The sequence below is a fragment of the Lithobates pipiens genome, unplaced genomic scaffold (genome assembly GCF_037356315.1).
Source record: "Lithobates pipiens isolate NorthernLeopardFrog02 unplaced genomic scaffold, aLitPip1_a1.2 Scaffold_27, whole genome shotgun sequence".
NCBI classification, from domain to species: Eukaryota; Metazoa; Chordata; class Amphibia; order Anura; family Ranidae; genus Lithobates; species Lithobates pipiens.
In genome coordinates, this window is record NW_027507788.1 from 1,788,438 (window position 1) to 1,811,832 (window position 23,395).

The 23,395-nt window shown below is 50.6% G+C and overlaps 1 protein-coding gene across 1 annotated transcript in view; it reads left to right on the forward strand.

Moving 5' to 3' along the window:
* Window positions 1–351: 351 nt before the first annotated feature.
* Window positions 352–23,395, forward strand: part of USP48 (ubiquitin specific peptidase 48) — a gene marked incomplete at its 5' end in the record, with an annotated part of 36,847 nt that continues 13,803 nt past the window's right edge. Inside the window, 16 exon segments of the mRNA XM_077455977.1 lie at window positions 352–476; window positions 1,721–1,829; window positions 1,910–2,043; window positions 2,175–2,257; window positions 2,339–2,518; window positions 9,200–9,325; window positions 9,585–9,734; window positions 13,264–13,464; window positions 14,195–14,309; window positions 16,922–17,052; window positions 17,130–17,201; window positions 17,289–17,413; window positions 18,239–18,361; window positions 18,440–18,501; window positions 18,580–18,690; window positions 23,232–23,365. Coding sequence (XP_077312103.1) covers window positions 352–476; window positions 1,721–1,829; window positions 1,910–2,043; window positions 2,175–2,257; window positions 2,339–2,518; window positions 9,200–9,325; window positions 9,585–9,734; window positions 13,264–13,464; window positions 14,195–14,309; window positions 16,922–17,052; window positions 17,130–17,201; window positions 17,289–17,413; window positions 18,239–18,361; window positions 18,440–18,501; window positions 18,580–18,690; window positions 23,232–23,365 — 1,981 coding nt within the window.

Sequence of the window (23,395 nt, forward strand, 5' to 3'; positions counted from 1 at the left end):
ATTTTTTATGCTAGAGCTGGGCTATTTGTGGTGGTCGGAAACCATCCCCTGAGGAAGCCATCACTGGCGAAACATGTTGGGACATCTACTTGTGACCACCTTCTTTTATTGGGACACCAGCAACCCATTTCATGCAATAATTGGTATTGATTCTCTCTCATTAAGAATACTCTCTCTGTCTCTCTCTCTTTCTCCTTCTCCTTCTTCCTTTTTTTTTTTATTTTTTTTTCTTATATATATATATAATCGGGATGGGGGGATTTCTCTGATGTATTTGTCAGTTGGGTATCCGGGGGGGAGGGGGGAGGAGTGTTTGTTGTGCTGACCTTTGCCCTCTGTTCCTGTATTTAGGACGCTCAGGAGTTCTCCAAGCTGTTTATGACTCTTCTGGAAAATACTTTAATCAAACAGAAGAACCCGGATGTCCGGAACATCATCCAGGACCAGTTCTGCGGGCAGTACGCCTACGTCACCATGTGAGTCCTGGGGGGGGCGCTGTGCAATTAATGGCCACACCGATGGCCAATAGATGTTTTAGTTCCCGTTTGCAGGGTGGTGATTTGCGGCGATCATTCAGGGGCAGTGTGAGGAAATCTTTCCTCCTGCGGGTCAGAGCCCGGGTAGTGGGTGGTCTTGGTGAGGGGGGGGGGGGGGATTCAGGCAGTTCTGTGAGAAGCCACGTATAGCAAAGATTAGTTGTGTGAAGTCTCACGGAGGACTCTGATATTATTACATCAGTAAATCTTGTCATGTGACCTCCCACTGTGCCGGCGAGCATTGCTGCGTTCTCATTGTGCGTTCCCTGGATACCGCCCGTCACCCCACCACTGCCGCAGTACGGCAACACGCAGCCGGGGGGGCCACGTGTGTCTGGATTTTATTTATTATTTAGGTAGAAAAATGCTGAACGTGGGGAAGAAAAATTAGGAATTCAGATTGTTACCCGGTACACGTCGCCGTTACCCGGCCCGCTACACGTGGTCCTCACCAGACCCCATATTGTTACAAGGTCTAATTATCCCACATTCTCTTATATTGTCATAAATTCAACATAGTCCTGTATAAAGAGCTGCCATAGGATGTGTGGTGCTTTGGTGTAACTCTGTGTCATGTGGTGTGTGCGGCGTGCTGGTGTCGCGCTCTGCCCGGTGCGGTGCGCCCGGTGTCGGTGTGATGGGGCGTGTGTGGCGCGCTGGTGTCGTGCTCTGCCCGGTGTCGGTGTGATGGGGCGTGTGTGGCGCGCTGGTGTCGCGCTCTGTCCGGTGTGGCGCGCTCTGCCCAGTGTTGGTGTGATGGGGGGGGTGTGGTGCGTTGGTGTCACTCTCTGCCCGGTGTGGCGCGTTAGTGTCACTCTCTGCCCGGTGTGGCGCGTTGGTGTCACTCTCTGCCCGGTGTGGCGCGTTGGTGTCACTCTCTGCCCGGTGTGATGGGGTGTGGCGCGTTGGTGTCACTCTCTGCCCGGTGTGGCGCGTTGGTGTCACTCTCTGCCCGGTGTGGCGCGTTGGTGTCACTCTCTGCCCGGTGTGGCGCGTTGGTGTCACTCTCTGCCCGGTGTGGCGCGTTGGTGTCACTCTCTGCCCGGTGTGGCGCGTTGGTGTCACTCTCTGCCCGGTGTGGCGCGTTGGTGTCACTCTCTGCCCGGTGTGATGGGGGGTGGCGCGCTGGTGTCACGCTCTGCCCGGTGTGGCGCGTTGGTGTCACTCTCTGCCCTCTCTTCCAGTTGCAGCCACTGTGGCCGAGAGTCCAAGTTGGTGTCGAAGTTCTATGAGCTGGAGCTGAACATCCAGGGCCACAAGCAGCTGACGGACTGCGTCACAGAGTTCCTCAAGGTAGGTCTCCTCCCCGCCCCCATTCACAGCCGCCATCTTGTTCCTTCCTTGCGGTGTTAGAACGTTTGTTTTCTCTGCAGGAAGAGAAGTTGGAGGGAGACAATCGTTATTTCTGTGAGACCTGTCAGACCAAGCAGAACGCCACCCGCAAAATCCGATTGGTCAAGTTGCCACCAACCCTCAACCTCCAGCTCATGCGATTCGTCTTTGACAGGTGGGGTACTGACAAGCTCCTCCCCAGAATGCGTTGCCAATAGCGACCAGAAGCTGACTGCTTGGAGCAGTATGGTTTTCATTGACCCGCGTAGTGCGCGATCTCTAAACATTCCTATCTTCTCTCTGCAGACAAACCGGCCACAAGAAGAAGCTGAACACCTACATCGCCTTCTCCGAGACCCTGGACATGGGGCCCTTTGTAGAGCAGGCAGGTTGGTGACGCGTTTCTAGGGACTCCTTTGGTCCTCCAGCCCCGAGTCCGGGACTTTCCTGACCTTTCCTCTTCTTTTCAGGCAGTAATTCTAGTTATGAGCTGACGGCGGTCCTCATACACCGGGGAGTGAGCGCCTACTCCGGGCATTACATCGCCCACGTCCGCGACCCGCACACCTCCGAGTGGTACAAGTTCAACGATGAGGAGATCGAGAAGATGGAGGGGAAGAAACTCCAGCTGGGGATTGAGGAGGATCTAGGTAAAGGCTTTACGTTGTGAGTGCCCTTTTACCTCTCACTTTACTATGGCCGGTGTACTCACACCCCTCCCCCTTCATGTATTGGTTATAGCCAGAGTCAGAGGTGGTCTTATAGATATGTAATATCAGATTATAACTAATGACCGCCCTATATCAGACTTCCTGCTACAGGGCGGCCGATCCGTGCAGAATCTCATAGAGAGATGTATACAGAGCATCCGGAAAGTATTCACAGAGCTTCACTTTTTCCACATTTTGTTATGTTACAGCCTTATTCCTAAATGGATTCAATTCATTATTTTCCTCAAAATTCTACAAACATCCCCCAATAATGACAACGTGAGAGAAGATTGTGTGAAATATTTGGCGTTTTTTTTTTTTTTTTTTAAATTTGCAATGTACATAAATATCACAGACTCCTCCCATCACAGGCTCCTCCCATGTACATGAGTATCGCAGGCTCCTCCCATGTACATGAGTATCGCAGGCTCCTCCCATGTACATGAGTATCGCAGGCTCCTCCCATGTACATGAGTATCGCAGGCTCCTCCCATGTACATGAGTATCGCAGGCTCCTCCCATGTACATGAGTATCGCAGGCTCCTCCCATGACACTCAGAATTGATGTCAGGTTCCTCCTGTTTCCACTGATCATCCTTGAGATGTTTCTACAACCTGATTGGAGGTCACTTGTGGTAGAGTCAGTTGCTTGGACATGATTTGGAAAGGCACACCCCTGTCTATAGAAGGTCCCACAGGTAACAGTGCATGTCGGAGCACAAACCAAGCCATGAAGTCCAAGGAATTGTCTGTAGACCTCGGAGACAGGATTGTATGAAGGCACAGATCGGGGGAAGGGGACAGAAACATTTCTGCAGCATTGAAGGTCTCAGTGAGCACAGTGGTCTCCATCATCTATAAATAGAAGAAGTTTGGAACCACCAAACCTCTTCCTAGAGCGGGCCGCCCAAACAAACTGAGCGATCGGGGGAGAAGGACGATAGTCAGGGAGGTCAGACAGCCCACCTGGAGTTTACCAAAAGAACCTGAAGGATTCACAGATCATGAGAGACAAAGTTCTCTGGTCTGATGAAACAAAGATTGAACTCTTTGGTCTGAAAGGCAAACGTCATGTCTGGAGGAAACCAGGCACCGCTCATCACCTGGCCAATACCATCCCCACCGTGAAGCATGGTGGTGGCAGCATCATGCTGTGGGGATGTTTTTCAGCGGCAGGAACTGGGAGACTAGTCAGGATGGAGGGAACTATGAATGCAGCAATGTACAGAGACATCCTTGATGAAAACCTTCTCCAGAGCGCTCTGGACCTCAGACTGGGGTGAAGGTTCATCTTCTATCAGGACAACCACCCTAAGCACACAGCCAAGAGAACAAAGGAGGGGCTCCGGGACAACTCTGTGAATGTCCTTGAGTGGCCCAGCCAGAGCCCGGACCTGAACCCGACTGAACATCTCTGGAGAGATCTGAGAATGGCTGTACACTGACCCTCCCCATCCAACCTGATGGAGCTTGAGAGGTCCTACAGAGAGGAATGGGAGAAACTGTCCAAAAAATAGGAGTGCCGAGCTTGTAGCATCATACTCACCAAGACTGGAGGGTGTGATTGGGGGGGAGCCTGCGCTGGGCGTGTCTACGGGGGGGGGGGGGAGCCTGCGCTGGGCGTGTCTACGGGGGGGGGAGCCTGCGCTGGGCGTGTCTACGTGGGGGGGAGCCTGCGCTGGGCGTGTCTGCGGGGGGGGGGGAGCCTGCGCTGGGCGTGTCTGCGGGGGGGGGGAGCCTGCGCTGGGCGTGTCTGCGGGGGGGGAGCCTGCGCTGGGCGTGTCTGCGGGGGGGGAGCCTGCGCTGGGCGTGTCTGCGGGGGGGAGCCTGCGCTGGGCGTGTCTGCGGGGGGGAGCCTGCGCTGGGCGTGTCTGCGGGGGGGGGAGCCTGCGCTGGGCGTGTCTGCGGGGGGGGGGAGCCTGCGCTGGGCGTGTCTGCGGGGGGGGGGAGCCTGCGCTGGGCGTGTCTGCGGGGGGGGGGGGGAGCCTGCGCTGGGCGTGTCTGCGGGGGGGGGGAGCCTGCGCTGGGCGTGTCTGCGGGGGGGGGGAGCCTGCGCTGGGCGTGTCTGCGGGGGGGGAGCCTGCGCTGGGCGTGTCTGCGGGGGGGGGAGCCTGCGCTGGGCGTGTCTGCGGGGGGGGGAGCCTGCGCTGGGCGTGTCTGCGGGGGGGGGGAGCCTGCGCTGGGCGTGTCTGCGGGGGGGGGGAGCCTGCGCTGGGCGTGTCTGCGGGGGGGGGGGAGCCTGCGCTGGGCGTGTCTGCGGGGGGGGGGGAGCCTGCGCTGGGCGTGTCTGCGGGGGGGGGGAGCCTGCGCTGGGCGTGTCTGCGGGGGGGGGGAGCCTGCGCTGGGCGTGTCTGCGGGGGGGGGAGCCTGCGCTGGGCGTGTCTGCGGGGGGGAGCCTGCGCTGCGCGTGTCTGCGGGGGGGGGGGGGGGGGGAGCCTGCGCTGCGCGTGTCTGCAGGGGGGGGGAGCCTGCGCTGCGCGTGTCTGCGGGGGGGGGGGGGGGGGGGCTGCGCTGGGCGTGGTCTGCGGGGGGGGGGTTGGGGGGAGCCTGCGCTGCGCGTGTCTGCGGGGGGGGGTTGGGGGAGCCTGCGCGTGTCTGCGGGGGGGGGGAAGGACGTGCGCTGCGCGTGTCTGCGGGGGGGGGGGGGTTGGGGGGAGCCTGCGCTGCGCGTGTCTGCGGGGGGGGGGAGCCTGCGCGTATCTGCGGGGGGGGGAGCCTGCGATGCGCGGGGGGGGGGTTGGGGGGAGCCTGCGCTGGGCGTGTATGCGGGGGGGGGGGGAGCCTGCGCTGGGCGTGTATGCGGGGGGGGGGAGCCTGCGCTGGGCGTGTATGCGGGGGGGGAGCCTGCGCTGGGCGTGTATGCGGGGGGGAGCCTGCGCTGGGCGTGTCTGCGGGGGGAGCCTGCGCTGCGCGTGTCTGCGGGGGGGGGGGGAGCCTGCGCGTGTCTGCGGGGGGGGGGGGGAGCCTGCGCTGCGCGTGTCTGCGGGGGGGGGGGGGAGCCTGCGATGCACGTGTCTGCGGAGGGGGGGGGGGGGAAGCCTGCGCGTGTCTGCGGGGGAGCCTGTGATTCTTCCGTACGTAGGAGTTTTTTTTTTTTTTTTTCCTTTTTAATAAGTTTGGAAAGATTTCAAACAAACTTTTCTCTCCCGCTGTCATTATGGGATGTTTGTAGAATTCTGAGGACAATAATGAATTGAATCCATTTTGGAATACGGCCGTAACATAAAATGTGGAAGAAGTGACCCTCGGTGAAAACTTTCCGGATCTCTGCACATATGGATGTAATTCTGCACTTCCTGGTAGGGGGCGTACGCTGCTTCTGCTGTCATTGGTCACAGCAGAAGCCAATCGGTGTGTGCCGGCCCATGGATGATCGCTGGCACCCGCTGATCATGGAGGAGAGGCGCAGAACAGAGCTCTATGTAACCAGCGCAGAGCTCCGTCCTGTCGGCGGGGATGTGATGGACGTCTCTTGGGCCCCTTTCACACGGAGGCAGTTTTCAGCTCTAGAAATGCCCCCTGAAAAAGCGCCTCCCATTCATTGCAATGGGAGCGTTCACACTCAGGCGCCGCTTGTGGGATGTTAGAAAAAGTCCTGCAAGCAGCATCTTTGGGGTGGTTTGGGAGGGCTCCCGATATCCCCCCTGCCCATTGAAATGAATGGGCAGCGCCGCAAAACGGGTCCTTTTTTAAAAAGAAAAAAAAAAAAATTCTTAAGGTCACATTGTCACATGACCTTAAAGAAAACTGAACCGCAAAAACTACTGGCGCTTTAGCTGCTTCAGTGTGAAAACAGCACACAGTACACACGTTTTTAACCCTTTTGATCACCCCTAATGTTAACCCCTTCCCAGCCAGTGTCACTAATACAGTGACAGTGCATATTTTTAGCACTCATCACTGTATTGATGTTGCTGGTTTCCACAAAGTGTCAGTGTCCGAGTGTCCCGCTGCAATATCTTCATCCTGCTACAAGTCGCTGATCGCTGCCATTACTAGTAAAAAAAAAAAAAAAAAAAAATCTGATCGTTTTGTAGAGGCTATCATTTTTAGCAAACTAATCAATATGCTGTAAGCTTATTGGGAGATAGATAGATATATATATATATATATATATATATATCTATCTATTATATAATTTTTTTTTTTTTTTTATCAAAAACATTTAGAATACAAATTTGGCCTAAATTTGTTTTTTTTTTTTTTTTTTTTTTTTTTTTTTTTTATAGCAGAAAGTTAAAAAAAAAATATTTTTTTGTGTTTATAGAGCACAAAATAAACGCAGAGGTGATCAAATACCACCAAATGAAAGCTCTATTTGTGGGGAAATAAAGGCCAATTTTATTTGGGTACAGCGTCACATGACTGCAATTGTCAGTTAAAGTAATGCAGTGCCATTTTGCAAAAAATGGCCTGGTCATGAAAGGGGGGGGGGGTAAATCTTCTGGAGGGCAAGTTGTTAAAGCAAAAGTTCAAAAATGCTTTTTTATTTTGTGGTGTTTTATCTTTTTGACCCCCCAGATCTGTCCATAAAGAGGACCTGTCATCCCTTTATTTCTATTACACGTGATGTTTAAATTTTTATTTTATTTTTTTGTAATGGGAATAAAAATGATTAAAAAAATAAAATTAAAGGGACGGTGAAAAATAAAATTAAAGCAACCCCATCCCTCCGAGCTCACACACAGACGCAAAAGTATACCGAGGGTATGCACACACATGTAAAAATGGTGCTCACACTACACACTGTGAGGTATCGCCACGATCGTTAGAGTGAGAGCGATAATTCTAGCTCCAGATTTCCTCTAAATCCAAAACTGATAACCTGTAAAAAATGTCAAAGCATCGCCTATGAAGTGCCGTCGTTTATAAAGCACGACATGTTGGGTATCTATTTACTCAGCATAACAGCTTTTATATTTTACCAAAAAAAAAAAAGGGGGAGATGATAGATGGATATATATATATTTTATTTATTAATATATATATATATATATTAAATAAAAAAAATTATATATAATATTTTCACTTGCCTACTGGGCACTTTCACCCCCTTCCTGCCCAGGCCAGTTTTCAGCGCTGTCACACTTTAAATGACAATTGTGCAGTCTTGCTACACTGTACACATATGACATTTTTATTATTGTTTTCACACTCTGAGCTTTCCTTTTGGTGGTATTTATCACCACTGGGGTTTTTATTTTTTGCTTAAAAAAAGCCGAAAATTTTGAAGGAAAAAAAATAAAATGACGACAAAAACGGGCACTGGCTGGTGTTGCGGGTGGGCACAGGTTGGCGTCACTGATGATCAGGGCCCTGATTACATATACAGGTGTTCCCTGCGAGGAGATGTTGATGATCGGCTTTTCTCTCCTAAAGGCTCTGTCAGTGTGCGGCGAGGAGAGCCGATAAATGGCACTTCCTTGTTTTACATGTGATTGGACACAGCCAATCACATGGGGAAGAGCCGCGTTATCGGCTCTTTACTGAGACGGGGGTCGTGCCGTGTGCCTGGGCCCTGAGAGCGGCGTCATATGATGTCCCAGAACAAGGCTGAGTCCTGCCCGCCGCCGTTTTACTATTCCGCAGGCGGGAAGTGGTTAAAGTGTTTTTTTCACAAAAAGTTGCGTTTGAAAAAACGCTGCGCAAATACTGTTTGACACAAAAAAATTGCAACAATTGCCATTTTGTTCTCTAGGGCCTCTGCTTATATATAAAATGTTGAGAGTAAGGGAATTCATAAAAGTAACCATTCTGCGACGGCGATCGTTTCCTCCAGCGGATGTTTGGGTGAAAGTTTATATATTTTTTTTTTTTTCCCCTTTCCTCCTCTGCTGTCATAGCTGAGGGGGGTGGGAGGGGCGCCCCCCCCATACACATCACATCTGACATCCAATGGTTTTCAGGGAGTCTGGATGCAGATCGATCTCGCAGACCAGATCTAAGCTGTGTGGAAGGTTAGAAGGGCTCTGGTTGGCCACCTGTGGACATGAAGGACCCTCTAGGGGGGCTCTTTAGGTGAAATACAAGAGGCGGCATCCCCCACACCAAATGATGAGCTCATGAAGAGTTCTTTCATAAATTGAAGTTTTTGGGGTTCACTGGTCCCCTTCATCGGTGCTTAAAATTGTTAGTGAGAATGTTGGAAGGTCCTGGGAGGATTTGGATATCTGATTATGGTGATAGGAGGAATGATGGTGTTATAGATGTGTACACCTTCCATGCAGTACGGTCATGTCCTACACCGATCAGCCAGTACAATCTGACCACTGACAGGTGAAGCAATTGCATGGATTTGTCTGGTTACAATGACATCTGAAAGTGGGTGGGATCTCCAGATCTTGGTCCAATCGAGGATCGGTGGGATGTGCTGGAAAAAACAAGTCCCGTCCATGGAGGCCCCACCTCCCAACTAGTGCCAGATACCACAACGTACCTTCCGAGGTCTAGTGGAGTCCATGGTGGGGGGGAGGTCAGGGAAAGGGGGACCTTCTCTATATTTAGGATGGGGGGTCATAATGTTCTGACTGATCGGTATACACCTAGATATGAAGTGATATTTCCTGTATTCCATAATCTACTGATGTCGTCTTCTCTGCATTTCTCTTCTTTCCTCACCAGAACCTTCTAAAGCCATCGCCCGCAAACCCAAATGTGCGAAAGGCTTTCACTGTTCTCGGAACGCCTACATGTTGGTGTACAGGCTGAAGACGGAGGAGAAACCCAACGTGGAGTTTGAGGTTCCAGGTAAGTGAGACGTCATTCCGTCACCTTCCATTCATCAGACTTTCTGTAAAGTTTAGCAGAACACGACCAGTAATGGTGACTGCTGGATTTGGGTGAGACCTATCGTCTCTAACCAAGTAGTGTATTGGGAGGCCCCGGGGTGGGCGGTCCCTGTCCTGTAGGCTGTACGGGGCCCCATGACTTCTAATGGTGGCCCTAAGTGTGACCTTCCTGGGTGCCCCTTGTCTATGTACTAGTGCCCTCTGCTGGTGTGTTGCAGGTTTCCTCCAGAAACTGGTGGAGCTGGATAACTGTAAGTTTGAGGAGTGGTGCGTGGAGATGTCTGAAATGCGTAAACAGAGTGTGGACAAAGGGAAGGCCAAACACGAAGAGGTGAAGGAGCTGTACCAGAGGTTACCAGCTGGAGCTGGTCTGTAAGATCTTTTATCTCACATATCCATTCAATGCTCACATTGTTCTCTTCTGTTTAAATGAAGGTTGTGTTAACCCCTTCCTGCCGGCTGTACGCATGGCATGGTGGTAGACCGGAGGTGGGCTTTATTATGTGCTGCCACATGTATGAGTCCACTGGGAGCAGCTCACCGCCCACCTCCAGCATTGACCACTCCCACTGACACTTCACAGCCAATAGTATGGGCTTGTGTTCCCTGTGATGGCCAATCGGCGATCACATGATCGGGACTCGTGTCACACACCTGGCGGGAGCCGGCAATGAGGGGTTGCAGGAGATGGGATGTTTCATTATTTGTATATTCAGAAGGGGAAGCCAACAATGGGAAGACCACATTGCTGTGGTGCTCAGTCACATGACCCTTGTCTAGGCATCGGTCCTTTGAGATAAAGACATCGGGAGCCTGGTCACCAACCAGGCCTCCCCCCCCAAAAAAATAGGGTGAGTGGACTATCTCAGTACAGTACAAAGAAGGTGGATGTAGATATATAAACGCATAAATAATACAAGAGTTTATTGATACATGATTAATAACACATAACACGCAATTAGTTACAAATTAAAAACATTGGTAACAATGCATGTGTATCACCAAGATAATACTCACCAAACGGGGAAGATCACAGTGGGATAGTTGATCATGGATAACATCTCAACTAGTTTCGCGGACTAATGCTGCTTCATCAGGAGGGTATCCGTAATTTGAGTGGCACATGATCAATGACGATATAATTGAGCAACTACATAAAGGGTAACAGTGTTTAGTACAATATGTCAATCAAACAAACATTAATATGAACAGGGGCCAAAGTAAGACTGCTTACCCACGTCCCAGTAGGCATGTGGCCGTTGCCGAGGTGCGGGTCGCGTGGCCGTTGCCTGGGGTTCATTAGCTGCCTGGCATGTGTACAATGTTCTGTGTGCACCCTGCATTGGATTAACATAAATGGAGCTGAAGCCTGAATTCAGAGAGCTGTGGGGTCAGACCATGTGACCTTTGCCGTGGCAGTGAGTCATGTGACTAGAAAGGGGATCAAAACATAATTTGTATGAAATGTATTCATGTGGAATCTGTAAATGTCAGTGGTAGGTCTGCTTTTAAAATAACTTTTTTTTATTTATTTTTTAAGTTGAGTGAAGACTGAGGCTGAAATAATATGTTGCTGCTCCAGGCTCCCTTCAGTACTGCTCACATCTCTGAAGGCCTAGGCTCTTGGTCATGTGATCTCTGCTGAAGGGGGGGAGGATCAGAGTTTGGATTGGCCGTTCATTTTCTGAAGCATACATTTTATGATGGAAGTGCCAAGGTCACCGGTGTTGGGATTGCAGTTGCTGAGATCCTTCCTAGAATGATAGTTGGCCGGCATGATGTAAGGATGGAAGTCACTGACCTGGAACAAGCATGCTGGCAGGGAAGTCAGAACGCCGCACCTTGTACTGGTCAGTGACGGGGAGCAGCGTTTTCTCCGGTCCTTATTATTGTCCTGGCTGGACTTGTAACGTTGCCTGTAGATAACATGCCCTAGTCGTGTGTATTTGGCACCCTCGAAATCCTGAATCCTTCACCACCCTTCTAATGTGACTCCCTATTGGATGTAAAATCCACCCCTTGACTTTTGCAATAGTTCGTATTACCAGTCCTCACATACAAAGAATATATCATTTTGGAACCCCCACCCGTGTTTAGGGACTCCCAAGGTGCTAAATATGTAGGACTATGGTGGGTAAAGGTTCCTGAATAATATTATCGCTGCTGCTTAAAGAAGAAATGCGTCTTTGTGAAATCATTTGGGCTCCTTTATGTATCTTTGTCTATAAAAATATGATTGTTAAATCCTTCACAATTTACAGGTTACGTCTTTTCCTGCATGTTTGGTGGGTGGGGCACTCCGTGAAAAGTACTACTCCCCGGAGTTGCCCTTTAATAAGTTAATGAACAATAAAAATAAAAAAAATATATATGTTGTAATGGATCTCACAATCGTAAATGCAGAGCTGATTAATTGAGAATCCTTCACCTTCCCGCCCTCCGTCCTGAGAATCCTTCACCATCCCGCCCTCTGTCCTGAGAATCCTTCACCATCCCACCCTCTGTCCTGAGAATCCTTCACCTTCCCGCCCTCTGTCCTGAGAATCCTTCACCATCCCACCCTCTGTCCTGAGAATCCTTCACCATCCCGCCCTCTGTCCTGAGAATCCTTCACCTTCCCGCCCTCTGTCCTGAGAATCCTTCACCTTCCCGCCCTCTGTCCTGAGAATCCTTCACCTTCCCGCCCTCTGTCCTGAGAATCCTTCACCTTCCCGCCCTCCGTCCTGAGAACCCTTCACCTTCCCGCCCTCCGTCCTGAGAACCCTTCACCTTCCCGCCCTCTGTCCTGAGAATCCTTCACCTTCCCGCCCTCTGTCCTGAGAATCCTTCACCTTCCCGCCCTCTGTCCTGAGAATCCTTCACCATCCCGCCCTCTGTCCTGAGAATCCTTCACCATCCCGCCCTCTGTCCTGAGAATCCTTCACCTTCCCGCCCTCTGTCCTGAGAATCCTTCACCATCCCGCCCTCTGTCCTGAGAATCCTTCACCATCCCGCCCTCTGTCCTGAGAATCCTTCACCATCCCGCCCTCTGTCCTGAGAATCCTTCACCATCCCGCCCTCCGTCCTGAGAATCCTTCACCTTCCCGCCCTCCGTCCTGAGAACCCTTCACCTTCCCGCCCTCCGTCCTGAGAACCCTTCACCTTCCCGCCCTCTGTCCTGAGAACCCTTCACCTTCCCGCCCTCTGTCCTGAGAATCCTTCACCTTCCCGCCCTCTGTCCTGAGAATCCTTCACCTTCCCGCCCTCTGTCCTGAGAATCCTTCACCATCCCGCCCTCTGTCCTGAGAATCCTTCACCATCCCGCCCTCTGTCCTGAGAATCCTTCACCTTCCCGCCCTCTGTCCTGAGAATCCTTCACCTTCCCGCCCTCTGTCCTGAGAATCCTTCACCATCCCGCCCTCTGTCCTGAGAATCCTTCACCATCCCGCCCTCTGTCCTGAGAATCCTTCACCTTCCCGCCCTCTGTCCTGAGAATCCTTCACCATCCCGCCCTCTGTCCTGAGAATCCTTCACCATCCCGCCCTCTGTCCTGAGAATCCTTCACCATCCCGCCCTCTGTCCTGAGAATCCTTCACCATCCCGCCCTCTGTCCTGAGAATCCTTCACCTTCCCGCCCTCTGTCCTGAGAATTCCTTCCCCTTCCCGCCCTTCCTCCGGAATCCCTTCGCCTTCCCGCTCTTCCTCCAGAATCCCTTTGCCTTCCCGCCCTCTGTCCTTCCTCTGAGGACCACTTTTAGGAAAGGTCCTCCCCAGCTTCTAGTAGATTATAATTGGGTGGTGTGTGGGGATATGGGGTGTCTGTCAGTATAGAAGTGGAGTACAGAACAGGCTGATTGTCCTCCCTCCTCCTGGGGTCATTACTACATGTCCCGTCCTTTGTGCTTCCTCTTTCTGCAGATGATAAATATGAGTTTGTTCCTCTGGAATGGCTGCAGAAATGGCTGGATGAGTCCACACCAGCAAAACCCATTGACAACTCCAAATACCAGTGTGCCCACAGCAAGCTGCACCCCGACAAGATCTCCCACATGAAGAGAATCTCCGAGTTCTCAGCCGAGGTCTTTTATCAGAGATACGGCGGAGGACCGCGGCTGAAAGGTGAGCGCCTTGGAAACGCTGCCTCTCTCTTCCATCTCTCCTATAAGCACAGGGAGCCTTTTATTGTGTCTATAGGATTTGTGTTTCCCATCATGCCTTGCTCTCAGGACGTGGTGACTGATCACTGTGGTAGCCAATCAGATGTTCTCATAGCAATCAGGTCATTGGAAACTACCAGTAGGAGCCCTGAAGCTGTCCTTGGTATCCTTTGAAGCTGCAATGGACCCAGCTGTAGAAAACCATGGCTGTGCCCGTTCCCTGCCCATCCCGTACACCCACCAGGTGTCCTCCTGTGGGGTTGGACCCGATTCACACACAGGTGTTCGGAGGCCCTCCATAGGATCTGAGCACTGATAGCCGCCGGAGGTCTTTATAATCCTTTAGAAAGAGGCGGAGTCTATGAGTTATAACATCGTTTCTAGCAGTCTCTTTTACAGTGCCTTGTAAAAGTATTCATACCCCGTGAAATTCCCCACATCTTCTCATGTTACACCCAAAAACATAAATGTATTTTATTGGGATTTTATGTGATAGACCAACACAGTGTCACATAATTGTATAATAGGGAGGATCTAGCTGCATAAAGTGTTTGTTTTTTTTCCCCCCGATGACCTTTATAAAGCAGATTGTCTAATAATACGATGTGTACACTGCCTACTGTGACATTGATCAGAAGGTGGTGAGAGGGTCTCCTCCTGCTGCTCATGGTGTCCCTGTTGTGTCCTTGCAGCGGATTCTCTGTGTGAGGACTGTGTGGTGGAACGATGTCGAGTGTTACGGCTGAAGAATCAGTTAAATGAGGATCACAAAACCATTGCGAACTTGGTGAAGGTCACTGTAAACAGGTAACTAGGAAAGGGGGGGACGCACCAAGCTATTAGGTGGCCTGAAGGGTCCGGGGGGGAGGGGTTTGGAATAATTGTGTCTTGAGAGACACCCAGGTGGTTAAATGCCTGAGGCAGGAGGAGGAGCAGCACTGCAAAACATGGTAGTGTTGGCACCATTTCCAATATTCTAGTGACTGATTGGCTGAGCCCCATTAGCCCCGCTGCTGGCATTTAAAGTCAGCCAGTCAGGAGAGAGAGGGGTGGGGCTGAACTTTGGCTCCATGTCTGACTGGACGCAGGGAGCTGTGACTCGGCTCTGGTGCTCCCATAACAAGCCGCTTCCTTTGGGGGGGGGCACTCAACAAGAGGGAGGAGCCAGGAGCTCTGGTGAGGGACCCAAGAAGAGGAGGATCGGGACTGCTTTGTGCAAATCCATTACAGAGCAGGTAAGTGTGACATGTCTGTTGTTTTAAAACCCCAAAAAACACGAAACTTTTATCACTTAAATAAAAAAAAGCCTTAAAGATTGTGGTAAACTGCAGCAAAAATAAAGAAGAAATCCACCACCTCATACTAGCACATTATAACACTTACCTGTACATGGCGCTGTACTCCAGGGCAGCGCTGTCACAGCTCTCCAGTGCTTCTATCTTTACTCTGTGTTCCTTTCCGGGTTCACGGGCTCCAGCTGTATGATTGGCCAGGGCCCGCGATGACATCACTTCCGTCCATGCATGTGGCAGCACTGGCACGGAGCTCTGAAGGTGCCGCAAGATGGGTATGCTGGCTCTTCAGAGTGCATGTGTCAGGATGTCACCGGCTGCATCCTGTGTGAATATCTCCTAAAGAGGCCAAGCTTAGGAGGAGGTGTTCACTGTACCTACAGGTAAGTCTGATCATAGGCTGACTTGTGAGTACTTTACTTCCACTTTAACCTGGAAGGAGGCTGGACGGGTATTACAGGGGAACGTCTCTGATGTTCCATCATTGGCTGGTTTTACAGTCTATCGCCTTCCTGATAGATTGGCGGGATCAAACGCTCTCCTCAGATTGAAGTCACCCGTCATAGGGAGCCGGCGCCTGATTGTAGCAGTTGGGCCGCGTACACACGGGCGGACTGTCCGCCCAACTAGGTTCGTCAAACAGTTTGACAAACAGTCCGTTCAAAATTTGCATGAACGGACTTGACCACACACGATGAACGAACAGTCCGCTGAAAACTTGCGCGATGACGTGAACGGCACGTACGACGGGACGAGGAATTCGAAGTCCAATACACTGCAATGCAACCTTCGCCGTGTAAATTCTTTCTGAGCATGCGCGAGACTTAGTTTGTCGAACAAGCCTACACACGGGCGGACTGTCCGCTGAAACCAAGTTTCAGCGGACAGTCTTACGGAAATTCCGAAAAACTTTGTTCGTCAGACTGTCCGCTGAAACTGTCCGCTGAAGCCCACACACGAGCGGACTGTCCGCTGAAACACTGTTCAGCGGACAAAGTTGGGCGAACAGTCCGCCCGTGTGTACGCAGCCTTGGTCTTCTTTTGGCTAATATGGTGTCCGCTATTGGATGTCTGGGTATCGTGGTGGAGCGGTCCTGGGGGGTGGGCGGAGTTGAGAATATAAGGCTTGTGGGATTAAAGTGTTTGTAAACTCTTACACATCGCTTTTACCTACAGGTAAGTTTATAATAAGGCCTCTAGTAAGGACTTACCTGAAGGTACTGTGAATATCTCTTAAACTTGCACCGTTTAGGAGATCTCCCCTGTATCAGCATGTGCCGGCGTCATTGGCACATGTGCATTGAAGAAATGGCTCGCTCATGCCGTTTTTTCAGCTGCTCTGCGGCTCCGGAGGGAGTGATGTCATTGCACCCCCGGCCAATCACAGCGCTGGAGCCCGCGATACCTGTAAATCACTCCGGGAGACACGTCGCCAGTCACATCGGTGTGCCGGGACTGCTGTGGGGTCTCCCATCTAAGGTATTTCATAATGAGCTAGTATGCTGTAGGTTTTTTTTCCCGTGGGTTTACAGCCACATTAAAGAAGTTTGTCATGAGGTATAAAAGATCACCTGCCGGGCTCTTGGGTCCCTTGTAAATTTTCTCTGCTTTGGGTAAGAAATGCCGACCCGTCCTCCATCAAACCCACCGTTGCCTGTGAGCGGGGATCGGTCTCCGGTTCCTATTGCGGAGCTCCAGCTAAGCCCGGTTGGCTGTATGGAGAGTGTGCCAGCCAGGCTGACATAACGTTCCTGTGTGTCTTCAGATGGGGTAGAGCTGACATCCCCTCCCCCCCTGTATTAGTAGCGACGGTGCTGGTTTTGGCTTGTGCCTGCTGCTGGAGATCTGCTCTGTCCATAGCACCTAACTGCTGCATTGCTTTAGTGAAGATTTGCACATTCCCCGTGTGCTGATATATCATACCTGCAATACCTCCAGAGCAAAGCTAAGGCTTCAGTGAGAATGATCATAGACTTCTATGGAGGCTTTGGAGACAATTTGATGTGACATGGGGGATAATTTGTGAATGCAACAATCTGACCAGGACTGTAGGATGACCATTTTATTTAGTGACTGGAGCTTTGATTGGTTTTCAGAGCCTAAGTAACGCTGTCTCCTCCTCTTTAGTGATGAAGGTTATTGGATCGGGAAAGGATCATTGCGACGCTGGAGGCAACTAGCAACAGAGCAGCTGGGCCAGCATGAGGAGGAGTTTGAGCAAGGAGATCTGAAAGTGAATGGAAGTACCCCCAATAAAGGTAAATCCCTGTATGTGAGGGTTGGGGGGCCTGAACTGGCCGGACAGAACTTATAGCAGCCGCCTTGTATCATACAGAGGAAATCCTGGAGGAGAAGAGGGAAGATGACACAGAAGTGGCCTTCAATGAAGATCTGGTCTGCCAGCATGGTAGGTTGTTGGAGCGCCCGTTGCAGCATGTGTAGTCATAGATTGGATGTGTGCGTCTCTGACGATTACTTCTCTTTCTGATTGCAGGAGGATTGTGCTTGTCAGAGGGTGAGCGACGGCTGATATCAGACACAGCCTGGCACAAGCTGAAGGAGTATTTCCCTGCCGCTCCCGAGTTCAAAAACGACCAGGAGCCATGCATACAGTGCAAGGTACAGCACACATACAAGGAAGGTATACAGTGCCAGGTACGGCACACACATAAGGCAGGCACACAGTGCGAGGTACGGCACACATACAAGGCAGGCACACAGTGCGAGGTACGGCAGGCGCACGGTGCGAGGTACGGCACACATACAAGGCAGGCACACAGTGCCAGATACGGCACACACATAAGGCAGGCACACAGTGCGAGGTACGGCACACATACAAGGCAGGCACACAGTGCGAGGTACGGCAGGCGCACGGTGCGAGGTACGGCACACATACAAGGAAGGCACACAGTGCCAGGTACGGCACACACATAAGGCAGGCACACAGTGCGAGGTACGGCACACATACAAGGCAGGCACACAGTGCGAGGTACGGCAGGCGCACGGTGCGAGGTACGGCACACATACAAGGCAGGCGCACAGTGCTATGTATGGCAAGCACACATACAAGGCAAGCACACAGTGCGAGGTACGGCATGCAGGATGTATCCGGGTCCTCCGGCGTCCATAGTCGTGTATCCGGGTCCTCCGGGGCCCATAGTCGTGTATCCGGCGCCCAAAGTCGTGTATCGGGGTCCTCTGGGGCCCATAGTCCGTAAACTAGAGGCCAGCATTCAGTCCCCTCCAGAATCCTGTGCCCCGGTGAGTCTGTCACACCTGTGGTGACAAATCTTCACCAGTATTGAACGCCGTTGTTTTTAATTTAATTTAATTGGTTTTGGAATAACCTCTGTAACTCTAGACGGCCTTCTTCCCCCTCCCCCACACAGAAGGCCTGAGATGTGTGATTGGCGTTCTCTGATTTGTGGCAAAATGTTTTTATAGATTCTGGAGGAAGAAGGGGAGCAGCATGACGCTCTTCATAAAAGAATGGCCAATGAGCAGAAGCTGGCCCTTCCTAACCTCTTCCTGGACAAGAACCGGCCCACCGGAGGGGTGTGGCCTCAGGTACATCCAACTTCTGCTGGTTGGTCTGTCATTGAGGTGTCGGGGTCCTGGAGGTAACTCTTCTGTTTGTTTTGTCAGGAGACGTCGGAGCTGTATATAGTGTCTCAGATGTTTGTGGAAGAATGGAGGAAATTTATCAGGTAAGGTCCTCTCTCTATAATGAGATCCATTGAATGTCTGTGACTTGTTCTGCCTCCTCATATGTGCTGTGTCTGCAGGCGGCCTACCAAGAGTGGCCCCGTCTCCTCCGTGGGGAACGGCTTCCTCCTCTGTCCTCATGGCGGCCTCATGTTCTCCTTCTCCAACATGACGAAAGAAGATTCCAAACTGTGAGTGCCCTTTTGGTTGGAAACTATAGTGCTATTTGTACTACTAAAAATGATATGAAAAACACCAGAGCAAAATATATTAATCCATTAAAGTGTTTGTTCACCAATGCCAGAAGTCTGCCAAGCAAAATAGGTGAGTTGGAAGCTCTGGTGCATCAGGAGAGCTATGATGTAATGGGTATTGCTGAAACTTGGCTTCATTCCTCACATGACTGGGCTATTAATATTCCTGGCTATGTGCTCTTTCGGAAAGGCAGAGTAAAGAGGAAAGGTGGAGGGGTCTGTCTGTATGTGAGAAGTGATCCCAAAGCGAGTGAGAAAGAGGACCTGGTGGATGGAGAGTGTGATGAGTCTGAGGCATTATGAGTAGAACTGCATACAGATGCGCGTAGTTCAAAGTTAATCGTTGGAGTTTGTTATAGACCACCCAATGTGAATGAGGAGGTGGAGACTCAGCTCCTTGCACAGATAGAAAGGGCTGCAAGGGCTGGGGCAGTGATAATAATGGGGGATGGTAACTACCCAGAAATGGACTGGGGTAATGGCACTGCTGGGACAGTTAAAGGGCAAAAATGTATAAACCTATTACAGGAAAATTTTATGGTCCAGTTTATTGAGGCCCCAACTAGGAATGATGCTCTGTTGGACCTGGTAATCTCAAACCATGGAGAACGTATTACTAATGTTCAGATAAAGGAACATCTGGGTAGCAGTGACCATAACATGATTTTATTTGATGTTAGCTGTAAGCAAAAATCACATACGGGAAAGATAAAAACGCCTAATTTCAAGAGAGCAAATTTTCCAAAGATGAGGGCTGCTCTCCAGGACCTAGACTGGGAGAGAATATTGGCACCAATGGGCACAGAACAGAAATGGGAATTCTTCAAAAAGACTGTTTGTGACCTCACGGCAAAGTATATTCCCATGGGCAATAAGTTTAAAAGGCTAAAAATAAAACCCTGCTCACGGTTAAAGCTATAAACAATAAGAGAAGAGCTTTTAAAAAATTATAAAAATGAAGGAACACTAGTGTCCTTTAAATGTTACAAAGAATATAATCGAATATGTAAAAAGGAAATCAAGGATGCAACAATTCTAAATGAACGACAGATTGCAAAATATAGTAGGAAAAAAACCCCAAAATTCTTCAAATATATTAATAGTAAAAAGGTTAAGTCTGAGCATGTCGGCCCTTTACACAATAATCTGGAGTGGGTGACCGGGGACAAAGAGAAGGCTAATTCATTAAATACTTTCTTCAGCTCTGTGGGGGTGGTAGTGACGCAGCCCCAAATCCACAATGGCTCAAAAGTGATCTGGTCCAGAAATATTTGGACAGAATAAAGGTGGATAAAGCACCGGGACCTGATGACATCCACCCACCGATCCTAAAAAAATTGAGCTCTGTAATTTCAAAGCCATTGTATCTAATATTTAGGGACTCATTAATGACAGGAATAGTACCACTGGATTGGCGCAGGGCGAACGTGGTGCCTATATTTTAAAAGGGGAACAAAGTCTTTACCAAGTAACTATAGACCTGTTAGTGTAACTTCTATAGTTGGGAAGATACTGGAGGGATTAATAAAAGACCACATAGACGAGTTCTTGCAGGAAATAAATATTTTAAGCAACAGACAACATGGATTCATGAAAGACAGAAGTTGTCAGACAAATCTGATTTCTTTTTATGAGGTGGTAAGTAAAACCTTGGACAGAGGGGTGGCGGTGGATGTGGTATATTTGGACAGAGGGGTGGCGGTGGATGTGGTATACTTGGACAGAGGGGTGGCTGTGGATGTGGTATACTTGGACAGAGGGGTGGTGGTGGATGTGGTATACTTGGACAGAGGGGTGGCTGTGGACGTGGTATACTTGGACAGAGGGGTGGCGGAGGACGTGGTATACTTGGACAGAGGGGTGGCGGAGGACGTGGTATACTTGGACAGAGGGGTGGCGGAGGACGTGGTATACTTGGACAGAGGGGTGGACGTGGTATACTTAAGGGGGGGATAATGATCTCCATGTATAAATACATAAGGGGGGGGATATTGATCTCCATGTATAAATACATAAGGGGGGGATATTGATCTCCATGTATAAATACATAAGGGGGGGATATGATCTCCATGTATAAATACATAAGGGGGGGATATGATCTCCATGTATAAATATATAAGGGGGATATGATCTCCATGTATAAATATATAAGGGGGATATGATCTCCATGTATAAATATATAAGGGGGGATATGATCTCCATGTATAAATACATAAGGGGGGGATATGATCTCCATGTATAAATACATAAGGGGGGATATGATCTCCATGTATAAATACATAAGGGGTCCATATAGTGAACTTGCTATTGAGTTATTCCTTTTATGGTCATCGCAGAGGATAAAGGGGGGACTCTTCATCTAGAGGAAAAGAGATTTCATCTCCAAATACGGAAAGGTTTCTTCACAGTAAGAGCTGTGAAAATGTGGAATAGACTCCCTGCAGAGGTGGATCTGGTCGGCTCTGTAGATTGCTATAAGAAAGGTCGGGATTATTTCCTGAATGTACAGAATATAACGGGGTGACATTTATAGGGAAAGGTGATCCGAGGAAATCTGCCTCTCAGGGGATCAGGAAGGAATTTTTTTTCCCCTGCTGTAGCATATTGGATCATACTCTGCTGTTTTTTTTTTTTTGTTTTTTTTTTTTTGCCTTCCTCCTGGATCAGCTGTGGGTATAAAATTGGGTATATGGGATTGTATGATATTTTTTATTTTATTTATTGTTTTTAAGATTGAACTGGATGGATTTGTCTTTTTTTTTTTTTTTTTCAACCTGACTAACTATGTAACTATATTGGGGGAGGGGTTATAGGGTGGGAGGTGGAGTCTGTGCTGATGAGTGATTGGCTGAGGCCGTGTCCACACTGGGTGTGGCTTTTTGCACATGTTTCCAAATGCCAAAAGAAGTACCGTATATACTCGAGTATAAGCCGAGATTTTCAGCCTCTTTTTTGAGGCTGAAAGTGCCCCCCTCGGCTTATACTCGAGTCATCGCCGTCTGCCTGCCCGATCAGCGTGTCGAGCAGACAGACGGCGGACATTCTACTATTCAAAAGCCGCGCCTCCGTCTGTGATAGGCGGAACACTCAATTTCCCAGCAGTCAGTGGTCCGCCTATCACGGACATCCGCTCATCCTCATACTACGGACGAGGATGAGAGGATGTCCGTGATAGGCGGAACACAGACTGCTGGGAAATTGAGTGTTCCGCCTATCACAGACGGAGGCGCGGCTTTTGAACAGAGGAATGGCCGCCGAGGCGCCGACGAAGAGCGGCGATCCTGGCATGGCTGAAGGACGGAGGCTCGGGACGGGACGACGGAGGCTCGGGACGGGACGACGGAGGCTCGGGACGGGACGACGGAGGCTCGGGACGGGACGACGGAGGGCGGCACGGGACGACGGAGGGCGGCACGGGACGACGGAGGGCGGCACGGGACGACGGAGGGCGGCACGGGACGACGGAGGGCGGCACGGGACGACGGAGGGCGGCTCGGGACACAGGCTCGGGATGGAGGCTCGGGACACAGGCTCGGGACGGAGGCTCGGGATGGAGGCTCGGGACACAGGCTCGGGATGGAGGCTCGGGACACAGGCTCGGGATGGAGGCTCGGGACACAGGTAGGCTGGACACACAAGGCTGCACGGACACACACACAGGGATGGATGGATGGACACACACACAGGGATGGATGGATGGACACACACACAGGGATGGATGGATGGACACACACACAGGGATGGATGGATGGACACACACACACACAGGGATGGATGGATGGACACACACACACACAGGGATGGATGGATGGACACACACACACACAGGGATGGATGGATGGACACACACACAGGGATGGATGGATGGACACACACACAGGGATGGATGGACACACACACAGGGATGGACGGATACACACACACAGGGATGGACGGATACACACACACAGGGATGGACGGATACACACACACAGGGATGGATGGACACACACACAGGGATGGATGGATGGACACACACACAGGGATGGATGGATGGACACACACACAGGGATGGATGGATGGACACACAGGGATGGACGGACACACAGGGATGGACAGGCATGTCTCACCCTCGGCTTATACACGAGTCAATAAGTTTCCCAGTTTTTTGGGGGTAAATTGGGGGCCTCGGCTTATATTCGGGTCGGCCTATACTCGAGTATATACGGTAGTGATTGCTATTAATGGGGGTCATTCACATGAAGGCGCTCATTGGCCTGATCCATTATGGAATATACATTGTAAAGCACTGCGCAAACTGTTGCCGATTAATATACATCCTGTACAATAATATCTACATCCTGTACAATATCTACATCCTGTACAATAATAAAATATATATCCTGTATTTTTTATATATATATCTCCTGAATAATAAAATATATATCCTGTATAATAATATGCTTGCAAGAGTAACGGCGTGACTTTCCTCTGCACAGTATAGCTCTCCTCTGGCCTGCTGAGTGGGACATCATTCAGAAATTCTTCATGGTCGATCACTCCATCAGAATTGCCAGGCGGACGGTGATGACAGAGGAGAACACGGAGCGCACCGTCTACGTCTCCAATCCCGGTACGGCCTTCTCTTCACCTGTCACTTCTT